A 12,347-nucleotide genomic window follows, 5' to 3' on the forward strand; every position below is an offset into this window, starting at 1 on the left:
CATATCAACATTCCTCTTCACATGAAAAGCAGATATTACTAAGCAAAACACGCTTATTTTGATTAACTGAAATACTTACACTTCTGTATTTGACAATATATTCCAAAATGGGGGCACCTCCATCATCTTGTTTAGTTATGCTAAGTTTAAAACTCTTGCCACTTCCTGGTTGTCCATGAATTGAAGGAGGGCTTGGCTCCCCTAAACCAGGGAAAAGCAGAAGTTAATAATTCAGCAATCACATAAGTCTTAAATTACACATGGGAACTTGTCCTCAAGATTATTAATCAAAATCTTTAAAGTGAATATGATCCTTCCAAGCACTGAAGACCATCCTTAGTAAGTGTGTTAAATATTTCAGTTAAAGTATATTTTAGTGTAGATTAATTATCTCACACAAGGAAACATAATTATGTCAAGTATGAAAGTATTTGTTTCTTTGAGACTTTCTGACTCTTGACACTTTCAAATGTAATTTACTTCAGAATTATTTAGCCATCAGCTCAGCAAGGCTGGTGAGCTGCTTGTCACACTAATGTTTAAGAGTAACCTTAAGCATGAGCTTTAGTCCCCTGTGTGAGATCTAAATTGAAATATAGATATTAGGTAAGTTAACTCTTCAATAAATGGGCTAAGGCAAAATTAGATACTTCTGGAGCAGCCTATATTAATAATAAATATGAAGAATAAGATTTCCAAAAGAAAAAACAATTTTCTCTGTAATGAAAGGATAAAAATAATCTTAAATGTACAATTCAAGGGTTAATAGCCAGCTTAAGCCACTTTGTTAATGGAAATTCACATAATAATAATAATAATAATTTCTTTAAGTTTTAAGTCAGATCCTAAATGAAAATGTGTTGTCATAGTGAAGTGTCTTATCTTCAAAATATCTGTAAATTTGCATTCACTCAGAGAAATTCAGTTCCTTTAGGAATATTTTTAATATTTCTGTTTATCCCTTACCATGGTAAAGATAAATTTGCATAGCTTTCTATCAGATTATATATATATATTATATATATATATATACACACACATTTTCTATTGGTATCTATCACTTTTAATTAGCTATGATGTTCCATAAGAATAATAGAATTTTTCATTCAATATATTTAGAATATGCATATGCTTTAATAAAAATGAATTTGAAAGCTGCCAAGTTACTGGTTTTGGACAGAAGAAATATATAAATAAGAACATTATATAATAACATGGAAACATTTTCTGTTCTTTGTAGTCGCGTGACTTATTGTTCATTCCATTACGGCCAATATTCCTAACTATACTGAGTAATGCCCTACTCAGAAAACAGTTCAGCGACAACAGATTCATGAGACACTAATCTAGTAATAATTGCTGATATGTTTTGGTATATATGCTTGAGTACTATACAGTGCCATCTGATAGTTCCTTCATTTTTCTTCTCTGTGTTCAATACATTTGTTATTGTTTCTATTTAAAAGTAACTTGAGAAAAATATTTTTTCATTAGCCCTTAATATTTAAATCTGAATTTCTTGTTTATAAAGGTTACTACAAAGATAGAACAGCTTCACAGTGTTTTTTCCATAGTTTAAGATTTCTGTTTGAGACTTGAATTTGCTGAAGAAACGTCTCCCGAAAGGGCCAATTCATTTCTCATAGATACCTATAATAACCTAAATGTAAGTGACAAGATGGCCTTAATCTAATAGCTTTCACAGATTGTACTCTTGAATAAAAAAAAAAAAAAGGTTTGTCTAAGTCTCAAAAATATAGGTAATGGGATACATTCTCCAATTGAAGTTCATTCATGTTACTTGGTAGAAGGGAAACAAGAGGAACAAAACATGATTTCTGAGAAACAATGTAAAGACTGATGTTACACATTGGGAAGTAGTATATAAATATAAAACACATTATCCACAGTGAATCAGACTTGAAATTATTAGCTGATCTGCAGACAAAAATATTCCAATATGCATTTATATTTTCACTTAATTCATATATATTTCACAAGTATTACTCACGGACAGGTAAAGTCTGAAAGATCTCGATTTTGCTATACTCTCCTTGGCCTTTTCCATTTACAGCAGCTACTTTGATTTCATAGGTTGTATTTGGTTCCAAATTGCTGAGAACAACCATTGCTAAAAGAAAGGAAAGAAAAAATATAGGAAAAAAATTGATGATGCAATAAATTTTAAAAACAGAAGTCAGGCAATTTCATAATTTGTTTGCTTCACTTGCAACTTAGAGTCCTGTTTTCTAATAGTCTAATGGCTCCAAACTTAGGTTTCTTCTTGAGTGGTAGTAGTCCCTTTTTTTTCACCTGCCTAAAAACACTGTTGTGACTGAGCAAGTTATGCTTATGAAGGAATTTAATTATGTCCATGTAACAGAAGCCATAAGCAACAATTAAGGGCTTTGATGGCAATTAACGTTTTATGTTCAGAATGTGAGCACAGGAAACATGAATCTGGCAAAAAATTATGGAAGTTTCCTTTCTCCTAGCTGGCAATGGGCATCTGACGCATGTTTAAGTGACCTTCATACAGTTCATAACTTGCCATTTTTCCCTCATGAAGAGCAGTACCAGTTAGCCTTGGTCTACTCTTCTGGGTGCAGCTAGTGGTGAATTACTGGGGCTATGGTCTGCCAGCTCAATAATCTATTCAAGACCTAAAATGACAGGTAGTTATGATGATCAAAGCAAGAGTCCTACTAAGGACCTGAAATTGAATTAGGCATGTTTGTACATATTTAAGAGAAGGTGTTTGGAAATACATATACATTGGAAATGCAATACAACCAAAAAAGTGATTTGGGAAGCAAACGAGTTTGAACTTAGGACATGCTTTCAGAAATCAAGACTGAATCCCTGGCAGCAATATTTCACACAGCTTGAATCTATCTCTGTGATTCTACCTGGAGATGCCATCAGAAGCAGAAAACAGGAGGAAAATCTTGCCAAAAAGAATATTGTACAGCACTAAGAATATTGTTGGTGTTATACACAGAAGCAAATCTTGAAATGAAATGCAGGAAAAGGATGTTGGATTCCAGGATCCTTTATGGGAATGCAGTATTATATATTACCATAGTTCTGTATATTAATAATACCAATATTGAATATGCACTTGGAAACTTCAATCCACAGAGTTCTTCGATCATTACCCTGCCTTTACAAGAAAGCATCCTTGCTGTCTCTACAGCAATTGCCTTTTGCTGTTTGCCAGCTCTGTGATGAGCTCTGCAGATGTCAGATTCATACTGGGGAATGGACACAAATTGGATGGACTTTACTTGAAGCACATCAGTATTTGTCTTGCCCAGAAAAGCAGGGGCTGTATTATCTTACAAAAGGACACAGAATTGAACTGTCTTGAGAAAGAGCCAGTAGTCTCTTTCTCTGTCTCCAGAGTTCTTAGCTTTTTTAATTATAGAGGAGTATTTTAATACTTCCTTTAGGCTTGCTTTTTAAGTTATATGTTTAAAGAAAGTATAATTATTTCTCTCAGTACTCTGTGTTATTCTTTTGAGTACTGACTTATTAGAATTTCTATTTCTTTAGTTTCTGCAGCAGACAGATACAGGTTCCATTACAAGTGGAGCTAAAGCAATTTAACGAAATTTGGATAAACAGTAACTTTTACATTTCACACACTATTATAAGCACTTTACATGAATTTGCCATTGAAACATGATAACTGCTTTCTTGTAAACAAAACAGTAGAACTGCGTGTCTTCCAGCACATTTTAGCTTTATCTTTTCATGAGATTTAAAAATATAGAACTATAAAATCTAACCATGTCATGAAAAAATAAAGTACCACGATGAGAATAAGAACAGAATTTGGAGAAGAGAAGGATTATGATATATAACATTCAGTTATGGTAAGATGAAATTTAAAGCTTAAACCAAGCAGTAGCAGTATTTGAGTTGCCTTTTAGCCATGATTACTTTTCAAGGCTGAATAATTTCACTGAAAATAAACCTTCGGGCATACTAAAAAAATCAGTGTTACTGTAAACATTTTTAAAATTTAAGCAACATAAAGGCATGATTATGAGTCTACACTTAATAAAACGCAAATCTGTTAACTACATAAACCTAAGGATCTGATTCTATAAGCACTTCAGTGACTCCTGGGGATTATCTAAATGAATAAAATTACTTATATATGCAGTATTTAAAGAATCAGTGTCCCCTTTAATACCCTGCACACACTATGTGTCTAGATAGAATGACTCTTACAAATACATTTATGGAATTAACCGAAGTAAATCTGATAGCACAGTAAGTCCTCAAAAACTGAAACCACGTGGTATCAGTGATGGTATGATGTGGGTATGTTTTATACACAGGAAAGAAATTATGTCCTCCTGGAAAATGAAGAAATGAACCATTTTGATCAGAACACTTTAAATACTCCAGTTGTAAAAGAATATTTAGAATAATTAAGTAAGATTAAGGAATTGTTCCACAGTATGTATCAAAAATGCAAGGCTTAAAAGTGATCTAAGAGTAGTGAAAAGTTTCCCTGCTTTCTAAGTGTTGTTCATTTTTGAAATAAGTTGATAACGGAAGAAAATAATAAACTAGGCTTGATTTTTTGTTTGTTTGCTTGTTTGTTTGATTTTAAGGTACATATCTGTAATTTATGTATAAAATCAGCTTATTCACCTTTCCATATACGGATGAAAGTCTAACTTACAGGAGTCCATATCTCACAGCCCTGGTCACAATGGATATTTTGATTACAATTTTCAATGATCACTGAAGAAATTAGCTGTAAAATTTCAAATAATATTCTGAAAGAAATAGAAAGAAATATAGGACTTTCAGTATATGAATGTGAAAAAATCACTCCACTGCATAGTGTATGTGTGAATTACACCATTGGCATATTCATTTGCACATATCAAGTCCCAAATATAATGAAAGTGAAATTCCTTTATTTCTTTCAGAATATGACTTGAAATTTTTCAGTCTTTTTCTACCTGTCCTATCTGTCTGCTTCCGGTTTTATGTTTTCTTCCTAAACACAGTATCTGCATGCTTTATTTGACGAACCCAATTTTGTAGACTAGTTGATTTTGCCAATCACATAGTGATTGGTTACACTGAGGAGCAGACTTTGAAGAACTTCTCCAAAGAGGAAGAAACAGAAGATTCTCTTGTGAACTTTGCAGGTATTGCTGGGCTCAGTCACCATGGTGCACAACAGCTCAGACCTTAGCGTTTTCCACTTATAAGAAGACAGACAGGGAGGATGCAAATCACATGGAACCCTTAGAGGAGATCATGATGCAAGAAGCTACCGGTTATTTTGGTTCTGGTTTAGTATACTGTATAGAGAGTTAAAAAAAAAAATTATAAATACCATTTTGACAGGGTATGCAAGAAACATTTTTTTTATACTTTGTAGACCAGAATTTCAAAAGAAACAGAAAAACAAAAAAGAATTAAGCCTTACCAAATAGCAAAATTTAGGTTAACCTATTCTGTGGCAAGAATCCTAACATGTAAGCAACATTAAAAATAAAGTCCTTATTTTTCATTATACAAAAATATTATATATCTTTCTACCAATCTATTTATCTATACATACATACATATTAGATTCTTCTAATTTGCAAGCAAATTCAAAACATTAGAGGACAAACACAATACAGAAAAAAAAGCCACAAAAAATTATAGATAGACAATCAGTGCAGAATTCCATATTATTTAAAATACAGAGTGGAAGCATTTCAGCTAGAATTGCAGAATTTTAGCTGCTTTTAAGATGAACCATAAGAAAACAACATCTGACACAAGATTTCCTGTGAAATAAATTATACCATAAATCTGAGTCAGTAAAAACAAACCAAAAATCTCCAGCTGCTTTTCTGGTCCAGGGGTTGTTTATATTACCTTATTACAGTAGAATGAGAGGGGAAATGTCTGGCATACTAAATTGTCCTTTCATCAAAGGATATCTACCTAGAAATTTCTAAGGACTATGATCTATTACGTAAACCATGACCAAAGCACAGAAAGTTAGAGGAATTAACAGCACAGTTACACCACATTAGTCCCAAAGTAAATCTTATGCAACGTTAATGTAGAGAAATATCATATCTATACATTGTTCTTATTGAAGAGATACCTGTTGGGTAGAGCAAGTTCTTAGAGTTCCAAATTTAATCCCTTGAGGACGTCAGGTCTAACTAAAGTAAGATATAAATTTATTTTGAAACAAAGTAGCTGAGACATATAATTGCTGAAATATCATATTAATTCATATATATTTCAGACAGTGGTAGCACTGTGAAATCTGTCAAAGAAGTATTACAAATTTTAGGATGAGCTTTTATTTCTTTCCCTTTAGTCTGAATCTCTATTATTTTGCCGACTGAATGCAGATTGAATACAGTGCAGGTTAATAAGTGGAGTGTTTTGATTTATTGAATTTTGAATTTACCTCTAACTCAGTTTTTTACTGCTCTCAAAGAGAAACTGAGTCCGCAGGAAATGAATCACAGAGGAAAAAATTAACAGAATTTTTATGAAGCTTAAACAGGTTTCTCTTTATGATGATGACTCGTGTTCTTTGAAGTACAGGAAGAGAGCGGTGAGGAACCTACATGGCAGTAGGAGAACAGTGAAGAACCTATGGTATTATAGCATTAAGTTCCTGTATGAATGTCTCAGACTTTTTTAGATGCCTCACAATCTGAGGAACTCCCCACCTCTGTCTGCCTGGGAGGAGCAACACAGTTTTGTCCACGATAGGAGGAAGAATATAAAAACTTTTTTTCTAGCTGAGCTCACAGAAGGGTTGACAAAATGAAGTTAGAAATTGCCACGAGGGAGAAATACAGGGGAAAAAAAAGGAAAAATAATTTTGCTACACAATAGGTAAAATGTTTATTCATATGCAAAAACAGTCACATTGTCTCAGTTCCATCTGTCTGCCTTGTCCAAATAACAATTAATTTCATAAATACTCATTCCAGCATCTGGCTATAATGTCAGAATTCAACTAACACAAATAAATGAACTTAATAATGAAAATATTTCAAGTTGCACATTATATGAAAAAACATAATGGTAGCAAATCCTACTGCCAGTTAAATAATGAGCATAACTTCCGTTAATACAGAGACAGGATAAATCCTTACGTCATTCCCAAAAATGTACACTCAGAAACAAATGTAACCATTTTTAAAAAACAAGAGAGAATGGCTCTGTCAGGAATTTCCAGAATTCTTTGCATTATAATGTATAATTATTGCATTATTTTGGAATAAAAGTTGTAGTGACTTAATGAACTGTGATTATAAACAATCAACTGTGAATAAAGATATATAGTGTGGTAAATCAGGTATAATTAAGACAATACAATGTTCACTAACATGAGTAACTTCCTTATAAAATACTTTTCAGTAGCTGATATAGAAAAATACAATTGTCAAAAATTATTTAATATTTTGTGTGCAGCCCCCAAATCACAATTACTCTATTAAGTCCTTTTCTCCATATATTTAATTTTTATTTCTATTGGGCAAGATTCTGAGATGTCAGGTGTACAAATTAAACCAGAATTAGCATCAGTACCCTAGTCATTCAGAGGATTACGTTTGATACCTATTTTTTTTTAAATACAACTAAAAAAAAAAGATTAAGTAATCCATGGGGCAATTATAGTTATAAAATATATACTGCTACAAATTTATGAAAATCAATCAAGCAAAAGCATAACCCAAAGCCCCTCGAAAAGCAAATTTATGGACTGATAACATAGTTTACAATATATCCAGAAGATCAGCTTTGCAATTTAACATACTTTGGATGTAAAAATGCATAGGTTTTTTTTCAGAAGTTCATATTCTAGTTTACAACCTTCATTCAACCGGTATTTACTCTAAACCACAGCATAGCACACTGTTTAGAAAAAGAAAAACATCCTATGTGAAACATTCCTGGAGCACAAGCAATTTACTGAGATAGTTCATATTATCAGTAAACTGCCCCCACAACCTTATTCAGAACAGAAACATAATTGCAAGAACTGCACACCAAATAATTTATCTACACAAACTAGTGTTAAGACAAATGAAAAAATATTAATTGTGTGTAGTATTTTTAGGATATAAGCTTACGATAAAAGAGTCCATATTATCATGATATCTTCTTTAATTTTTTGTGCTATAGCTAACTGGCAATCATACAGACTATTTTATGAAAAAATTCTGCCACTTGTACTGATTAATCTCTTACCCTATCAACAATCATGTGCAACTAGGATCTAGATTTAGTAGATTTTGGTTCTTATCATCAATAAAATGGAATTTATTTTTCAAACAGTCTAACCTGAAATGGAACTAAACCATGTTAATTTTACTGTTATCCTATATCCTATAGCTATCTAAAATGCTTTGTACTTCTCCATTGCTTTAAGTGAATGGTAAAATCTTTTTTGATTACTAACAAAACATTTCTTGCAAATGTGAAGTAGTTCCTTCAAGTATTTGTAGTTAAGTTGTTTGTTAACTAAAATTTGCTTAGCTGCTGTTTTCTCTACTTCACTGAAGTCGCAGATGACTTCAATAATACTGTATAACACACTAACCCAAAGGATAAGAATGTATACAGCCAATTCTGGGCCTACAGTACTCCAGGACAGTTTTCCTCTTGCTATATATCCCTTGCAATTTCAGCTTCCTTTGTAGTAAAGCTCCTTCTGTTATTTAGTTATTTAGTTAAATCTGACTACCATAATCAAGTTCTATTCTTCTTATATCTGGCTATTTTTTCCTTGGGAAAGGTTTGAAGATATTTCCACATCCTTAGTCTGATGTGTGTGAAAGGTGGGGCGGGTCAAGAGAAGAGATTCTTATTAAAAACTTTTAGCAAAAGCAAAATTTCCATAATTATAAACAGCCAAAATGTCTAGAATACCTGAGCTATCACTATTAATTCCAGCTTACTCTTCTTCTCCATACAGGAACCTTCTAAAAATATAAAATGAGAATATATAAATATGTAATGAGAATATATAAGAGTATGTAATGGATATACTGACTACTCATAAAATCATACTTTTTTTGTCCTAACTCTGCTGGGTTTTCCTATCATCAGCATTAAAACTCACTTAGGTTACTTTTCCTTCCTCTTTAATTCCTTTAATTTTGTTATATTCATATATATATAACCCAGCACATCGGTTCACTACTGTTTCCCTTTCTTATTGTTTGACACAGCACTGCGCGTATTCAATTGCTTCTGTAATGTTATTTTATAACCTACTTTGCTATTTTGATTACATTCTATTTCTGTAAACAAATACATTCGATTTCGGTTTAGTTTTCAGTTAGAAGTATGCTACTTACAAAATTATATTTATTGTAGCAAATAACAATGCCAACATGGTTTTTATTGTGCTAACAAGATTTGCTTCTATTCCTCAACTGTAACAACAAACATTAAAATACACAAATACTCAAAGCTTTATTGAGTATTGGGATGACATCTATTTTGAAAAAAACCCCTCCCTTTCTTATATCTTTCTCTGAATTTTTAGTTTTAAAATTCCCTATACTACCTTTATGATAACCAAAGCCAACTGCTTAATACCAAATCCTTAAAAATGGAGTTAACTTCCAGAAATGGTACTTGTATCTCTTAAAGGGAAGGGAAATGGAGGGAAAGCAATAACAAAGGGAGGAGAGAGAAGGGGAGGAAAGGGGAAAAGGAGAAAGAAAGAATGAACAATTAAATACTTACTAGGTATCACTACATTTAAAAGTTTGAGAGAGACAGTGGTTGAAACAGTTGCTATTCCCTGTAATAAGATCTTGTTAAGCAAAACAAATGCATATTTAACAAACCATTCTCTACACAATTCAATTGGCTAAAATGGAAATACGTATTGAGTTTTAAAACTAAACAATCTAAATGTATTTCAAAAACAAATGCTCTTTGAGTAACATAACCTTTTAAATGTCAGGTCTCCAAGTACTCATTAGCCCTTTATTCTATCATTAAATATATAATTCTTTTAGAACCAGCTTCTAAAAATATCTCTTTCATTTTTTATTTTTTTTTGGTGTGTGTACATAGTATTGTGGGTGTTCTGAAGTGCTGAAATTTATTTGATGATAAATTAAAGAACTATCATCGATGGCTAACCTTTTGTTATCTTAAAATTTAGAAGCATTAACTCAATCAAAATTATGGAAATTAATCTCCTAGAGACTGATGAAATTTGGCTTGGTCCTTAGAAGAACTGGTCACACTCTTGTAGTTCAAAACACACAAGCTGAAATCCCAGTTCTCTAATTCAACCGAAGGGAAAATAGTTGCAGAAGCAAAGAGTGCAGAGTTCCATCTGGTTAATCCTACTCATTGATGTTCACCCATGCAGGCTCCAAGAAGATGCAAAATGGAAACCTTATCTAGCTCAAAGATAGCTGTGGGGGAAGGCTGAAAGGGTCCTTCACGTCAGGCTGAAAGGCTCATGAAGGAACAGATGCATGCAGCAGGCCAACACATCCAAACCAAGCTGCATAGCTCATTCTCACCAGCATGGCAGACTGCTTCCTTGGGCTACATTTGGAGCTGGCAGATTGAGGGAAGTTTATTGTACCCCTCTAGTTAGTACTTGTAGGGCCAAACCTGGGATTGTGTGTCCAGAAACACAAACAGACCAGATAGGGTCCAGCAGAGAGCTATCAAGAGGAGCCTAGGGCACATGAACAATAAGTAGATGCTGAGGCTTATGTGATGAAGAGGATGCCAAGGGGTGATTGAACAGTCACCTACCATCCCTTTGTAGTGGAAATAGAAACAATGGTGTGAGACTCTTCTCAACAGCGACAAACAGAATAACAAGGGCAACAGTCATAAGCTGATACTAGGCATGTTCAGACCAGATATTAGAAAAACTTATTCACTGGTTGTTAAAATGAAGCACTGAAACAGTTTACACAAAAATAAGAGGGTGAGGAATCTCCATTCTTAGGGGCTGAGACTGACTTAGGCAAAGCCATGCCCAACCTGGTATAGGATTGGCACGTCCTGCTTCAAGCAGGAGGCTGATGAGATAAACTCCAGATGTTCCTTCCAACCAATCTTTCTATGATTCTGTAAATTAAAGGGGAATATTACCTTGGTTCTTGGAACCCCATTTTCTCCCCTGCTGTAAAATGACTGTACACGTCTTAATGCAAGGATTTTAAAGTCTACTGCTTGAAGAAACAGCCAGCCACCTGAAAAGGGCTACACTTAAAATTTTTATGAAACAATAAAGCAACACATTACAACCAATGGGGATTTGGATTGCTGCCAGATACTGCCCTAATCATGGAAAAAGAAGGTATTGTTCAAAATGCTTTTCAACATGTACTAGTGTTCTCAGTATAGCAGCAGGAGGGTTCATTGTTAAATATTTACATGACTATAATTGCTGCAATTTTAATAGTACAAATTACACCACTAAATATAAAATCTCATTAAGTTAATCCTTTCCTAAATAAAATTTATTTTCTGTAGACATTAATTTTAAAATTAACCTATAAAAAAATTCTAGGCTACTGAATACACCTGAACTTCCATTGGCAATATGAAGGCATAAAGACAATAGAATTAAGTCTTCTAAGTAAGTAATACTTTGAGTGAATATACGATAGTAGAGTATATAGTAAAGGAATACTGTGTTAAGCTCATTGCAGAAGGGCAATTAAGGCCCTTATTTATGCTGTTTCATTTATCCCCCCCCATTATTTTTTTTTTTGAATGCCCATCAAGACAAAAAACAATGCTTACTGGGAGATGACCCAGAAACTAGAACAGGTCTTCTAAGGGCAACAGGGATTCCATTTATTAGGAGACAACAAAGAACATGCTGGTTGTTACATTTTAGCTAAAGCCACTATGTATTCCCTGTCTTATATCACGTTCAGGAACCCACCAGATTGGTGGACTGAAAGAGGGAGTGTATTTTGAGGGGGAGGTTAGCTGTGAGCGCATACCTTCCTTTCATCTATGCCTGCTATGGTTACATCACTTCCTCTCATTCTTCAATTGTATATATCAAACTGTATCCTATCCCAGTCTATCTTACATATGCCAGAATTTAGAATCTCTTACACTCCTTTGAAGGGCAAAAAGAATTACATTTATTTCAGTTTTTCCTGCCCATTTTTCTGCTGTCCCTATAATGGAGATCCTGATGTGAGCTAATATCCCATTTCAAATTTGCAACACAAAGCTGGAGTTGAAAGGGTCTCCCACATGGAAAACTCCATCTGTGAGTCCTTCATGACTGTGAGATCTTGTGAAAAAATGTCCTCACTTGAGTTTATAGCAGACAAACC

At 33.4% G+C, this 12,347-nt stretch overlaps 1 protein-coding gene across 2 annotated transcripts in view; it reads right to left on the reverse strand.

Annotated features, from left to right (window-relative positions):
• Nucleotides 1–12,347, reverse strand: part of NCAM2 (neural cell adhesion molecule 2) — a 302,812-nt gene that overhangs the window by 46,314 nt on the left and 244,151 nt on the right. For both annotated transcript variants that reach the window (XM_014938236.1, XM_014938237.1), the window contains exons 13-14: nt 2,012–2,131; nt 80–201 (exon numbers count right to left, since the gene is read on the reverse strand). In XM_014938236.1, coding sequence (XP_014793722.1) covers nt 80–201; nt 2,012–2,131 — 242 coding nt within the window. The remainder of the gene's footprint in view (nt 1–79; nt 202–2,011; nt 2,132–12,347) is intronic.

Source organism: Calidris pugnax, unplaced genomic scaffold (assembly GCF_001431845.1).
Source record: "Calidris pugnax isolate Ruff unplaced genomic scaffold, ASM143184v1 scaffold25, whole genome shotgun sequence".
Taxonomy (NCBI): Eukaryota; Metazoa; Chordata; class Aves; order Charadriiformes; family Scolopacidae; genus Calidris; species Calidris pugnax.